This window comes from Perca fluviatilis, chromosome 13, assembly GCF_010015445.1.
Source record: "Perca fluviatilis chromosome 13, GENO_Pfluv_1.0, whole genome shotgun sequence".
NCBI lineage: Eukaryota > Metazoa > Chordata > Actinopteri > Perciformes > Percidae > Perca > Perca fluviatilis.
Genome location: NC_053124.1, coordinates 24,656,448 through 24,660,580, shown reverse-complemented (window position 1 = coordinate 24,660,580; position 4,133 = coordinate 24,656,448). Strand labels below are relative to the sequence as shown.

The 4,133-nt window shown below is 45.2% G+C and overlaps 1 protein-coding gene across 3 annotated transcripts; it reads right to left on the bottom strand.

Moving 5' to 3' along the window:
• Nucleotides 1-368: 368 nt before the first annotated feature.
• On the bottom strand, nucleotides 369-3,843 carry LOC120571201 (UPF0500 protein C1orf216 homolog). Of its 3 annotated transcripts, none has more exons than XM_039819989.1 (2): nucleotides 3,718-3,843; nucleotides 369-2,030 (listed from the first exon to the last, which is right to left on the bottom strand). In XM_039819989.1, exon 2 carries the CDS (start codon nucleotides 2,006-2,008, stop codon nucleotides 893-895), a length of 1,116 nt encoding a protein of 371 aa, XP_039675923.1. In that variant the 5' UTR covers nucleotides 2,009-2,030; nucleotides 3,718-3,843; the 3' UTR covers nucleotides 369-892. The 3 variants fall into 3 exon arrangements, with proteins under 3 accessions (XP_039675923.1, XP_039675922.1, XP_039675920.1); XM_039819988.1 differs by lacking the exon at nucleotides 3,718-3,843 and adding an exon at nucleotides 3,583-3,711; XM_039819986.1 differs by lacking the exon at nucleotides 3,718-3,843 and adding an exon at nucleotides 3,275-3,434.
• Nucleotides 3,844-4,133: the final 290 nt, after the last annotated feature.

Below are 4,133 nucleotides of genomic sequence, written 5' to 3'. Positions count from 1 at the left end.
CAACCCCGTGCGATGAGCCGATACAAACCAACTTTGTTCAGCTGACAAAGAGGCAATTGTTAGCTGAAAGGTCATTTGCCCAGGGGCTCCAGAACAGCAAGTACAGCTACATAAGATAAAAAAAAATCGCCCTTCTTTAGTCATATCTGCACTGAGGGAGCTTTGATAAACCTGCTCCTTGAAATCAACATGCTGATCTGGAATGAAATGAAGCTCTGGGCTCTTAAAGTGCTTTTATCAGCCAACTCCTTGGACTTTCCCCTCATATTTATCTATTAAAAATCTGATCACAAAAACTAAATTTTTATAACAGCAGGTCTTAGGAATGTGCACACAAACAGACAACACAAACAAATCAGATAAGATCATTTTATTTATTCTTTTAATTTACTCTCTTAATTTATCTCTCTATATTTACAGCATGATCTCAGGGTATAAATCATCTCTAACAATGTTAAATATACATTATATTCTCCAATACCTTTTTGGTACAGCAGGTGTTTTTCTACGCACAGGTAAAGACAAACAAGAACAGCAAACACACACAAAATATTTTTTATATTAATCTCACAACAATGTGCTCATCATATTTGACCAGAAAACATTTTTGGTTTGACGTAGATACAGGGATTAAAGTTCAGTGTTCAGTTGACTGAAGATGAGTCAGATACATTTATTGATGCTCTGTGTGGGCCATCAGTAAAGAAAATCAACACAAACACAGGGTTTTGTCATTACAATCAACAACATGAGTCTGAAGCTTAGAAATGTCAGACAGGATGATGGGGGATTGTCTTTTTTTCCCCCAGGGGGAATGTCTTCAGCATAGAAGCAAACGGAACAAAAACGTGTTTAACACCTTCCTGTTTTAGTTCCTCCCATCTCTCTCTCTTTATGACTGGCTGACAGCAGTAGCGGACGCGGCGTTGGCCACGGCAGCAGCGGCGCCCATGCGCAGCAATTCTTTCCTCTGTGTGAGGATGATGTCAAAGCTGGACTGCAGGCGGTTCTGCTGCTCCTGGATGCGGCTCTGCAGGGTGCGGACCCAGCGGATCAGCGCCAGGCGGCGGTACATGGTCAGCTGCACCTGGTGCTTCTCCATCTCCTGGGCCTTGAAGCGCTCGCGGTCTCGCAGCGTCCACACCGCATCCATCAGCTCTGGTATCTCGCCGTCCGAGTCTGAAGACTGATCGTTGTCGTCTTGCTCTTCTGCTCCTTCCTCAAGAACATTTCCCAGGTTGCTTCCTGTCAGCGACTTGTGACTGAAGCTTTTGTTTTTCCCAGTAGGTTCTCTGTTGCCGTTTCTGGTTGGGTCATTTTCCTGGTGGTTGGATTTTGGTTCCCCAACTCCGATGCGGTCCCAGCCTCCCATGAGCATCCCTTCGCCGCCACTGTCCATGTTGAGGGAGGACATGCTGCCACCAGACCGGCCGCTGAACTCAGACTCAGAGTCGCTGTCGCCCCATTCATCGTTGTCTTCCAGCTCCCCCTTGTCTTCCTCTTTCTCCATTCCTTTGAAACCCACGCTGCTTTTCCTCTTCTGCAACTCCCTTTTCTCTCTCTGCTTCTCCTCATTCTGGCTCATCATCACCCTTCTCTCCTCTTCCTGCATCCTACCTTCCTCCGCTCCATCGGGAGGCACTCGGCCATAACCGTCATCCCCGTTCTCAATTTCAGGCAGGGGCTCCAGGGGGCTCCAGCAGGGCCTGCGGGAGCGCGGTGACAGGACCCCTGAGTTGTGGTGATACCCAGAAGACGAGGAGGAGTTGGGAGGGTCGCGACCCAGTGGGCCCAAGTTGCGGGGGCGCACCTGGTTTTGGTTCTCGTCTCCTCCTCCGTTGCCTGTGAAGCCCTCGTTATCTTTGCCTGGCAGGAAGTTGAAGTTGCCATCTTTGTCACACTTCCTGTTTCGCAGCGAGGAGGAGGAGCCATTGTTGGAGGAGCCATTGTTGGAGCCTCCTTTGCCTCCATAGGCCGAGTTCAGAGGTTGGTCCTGATGGTGAAGCATCACTGACCTTGACTGAGCCTCACTGAAATGACAAGAAGTTTGTTTTGTTCTGTTAAATGTTAAACAAAGTTAGTAAAGTATAATTTTGGCATCTGTACCAGGTTACTCATGTACAAATGTTACCCAGCAAACAAATGATATCTAGTGATCAAAAGAGTGTTTTTAAACCTATTTTGTGTTTGTGTGTTGAAGTTTTTAGTGGTGAAACACTACAACAAATGCACACTGTTCTCTTCACAACAGCTCTGTTTTCCTGTTGTTTGTCTCACCAGTTTGATTGCCAGACAAAACACATCTTATTAATCCCATGCTGTTCCATACACAACTCTTAAATCTTGGAGTTCTCAAAACAAGCCAAGGTTTTAACTGTTTTATCAGCCAAGCAATTTCCCAGTCTCTGCAAGTTGATTTTGTCAAAACCAGCAGCTGCATAGAGGATACATAAAGGAGTCATAAGTAGCCTATAAAGCTAAAGCACACTTTAGGAAATGTTCACCAAAAATGTAAAGTACCTGCTAAAAGAGCTTCGTTACAAACAACACATTAGATATACATGGGTGAAACAAAACAACAAAACACACACACACACACACACACACACACACACACACACACACACACACACACACACACACACACACACACACACACACACACACACACACACAAAACTCCTTGTTTATAATGTCTAGAACTACAGGCTGGTCTGCACACTCTATTTCTATTAGCATCAACTATTTACATGTCTCCTCAGAATGGAAATTTCTCTAATCCTGACTTCAGGCTGCTGTCAATCAATAGGCCTACCCCTCTCCTCTTCTCTGCATGCGCGTTCACGTGGTGCTGAAGGACAGCGACTGTGGGTGTTTGGTGTTTTAAGCCCCCAACAGGCAACGCTGCCTGGAAGGCACTAGGATTTGGCAATGGTTAGGGTAAGGGTTAAGGTTAGGGTTAGGTGCCTTGAAATCGACGGTCGCAGCGCTGCCTTGAAGTCGACGTTGGGGGCTTAAACACCATCGAGCCGACTGTGGCGTTGTCGGGAGCGCGCGTGCAGCATGCAAGTACAAACTGATGCTTGATGATCGTGACGAGAAAAAGCTGATTCTCCGTGTAAAATTGACATATTTATCGCTCTAGAGCTGAATTTTAAATTTAAAAATAATCTATAATGTGTTAGAATATTTAGGATAAGGCCATTATATTAATATAGGCTATCTCCTACAAGCGAAAACATAAGCATGCGATGAAAAAAGAGAAAAATAATACCAAAACGGTCCTGCTGCCGCGTGGATGTTTCTTATCTGTGCAAAAAGATGCCCGTTTTTACACGGTCGACGGCGGAAAACACAAAACAGGCGACCAATGGCGCTCAGTGGCTGCATATTTACGGCTTAGTGATGAATATAAGGTTAAAAATACACGACCATTTTACATCCTAATTCATCTACAGGGAACCGTTAAGGTTAAAAATTTAAAAAAAAAAAAGACTCGATATTTCCTCTCAACGTGATAAAAATGCAGAAAAACCCAGGAATATTTCATGTAGGCTACATTGGGCGTTATGTAACGCTCACCCCATTATCAGTGCTGTGTCCTCTCGGTAAAAATAACCTCAGACCCGTGCTCTCTTCTCCTATTTGCCGCTTGCACAAGTCAAATGACACAGACCCGTGTGAACATATAAGCATCAGGTTGCGGTTTATTCTTACCTTTTTGCTGGTTTGCTGTTCGGTGGAGAAGCTGGACACTACGCCCTCCCAATTCGATCCCCCCTCCTCCGACCCTCCTATGTGATGTTTGTTTTCCTCTTCCTCCCTCCTCCTTCTCCTCCTTCTCCTCCTCCTCCTCCTCCCATCCTCTCACTGCCACTGTGGTTCTGGGAAAAACAGGACTGACTAAGCACTTCCTAAACTGGGCTGGGACTGCAGGAAAAGGGAAACCATGAAGAATTCGAATAGAAACAATGTGAGGATGGTGATGTCTTAAGTTATTTTTACTGTAATGTAAGTTTGACTGTACAGCAACAGGCTTCTATATCACAACAACCACATGATGGCATGGTGTTTTTAACCTAATAACAAGGTTACAGTGACTGTTGTTCCAGTTACTTTAGCCCTCTGGCAAA

Bases quoted from the DNA above. Each gene is read 5' to 3' on its own strand.
- LOC120571201 (XM_039819986.1), bottom strand. From the start codon at position 3,390: ATGCAGCCACTGAGCGCCATTGGTCGCCTGTTTTGTGTTTTCCGCCGT. The intron at 2,031-3,274 runs GTATTATTTTTC...TTGTCATTTCAG, and splicing joins GCGGCAGCAGGACCGTTTTG to TGAGGCTCAGTCAAGGTCAG.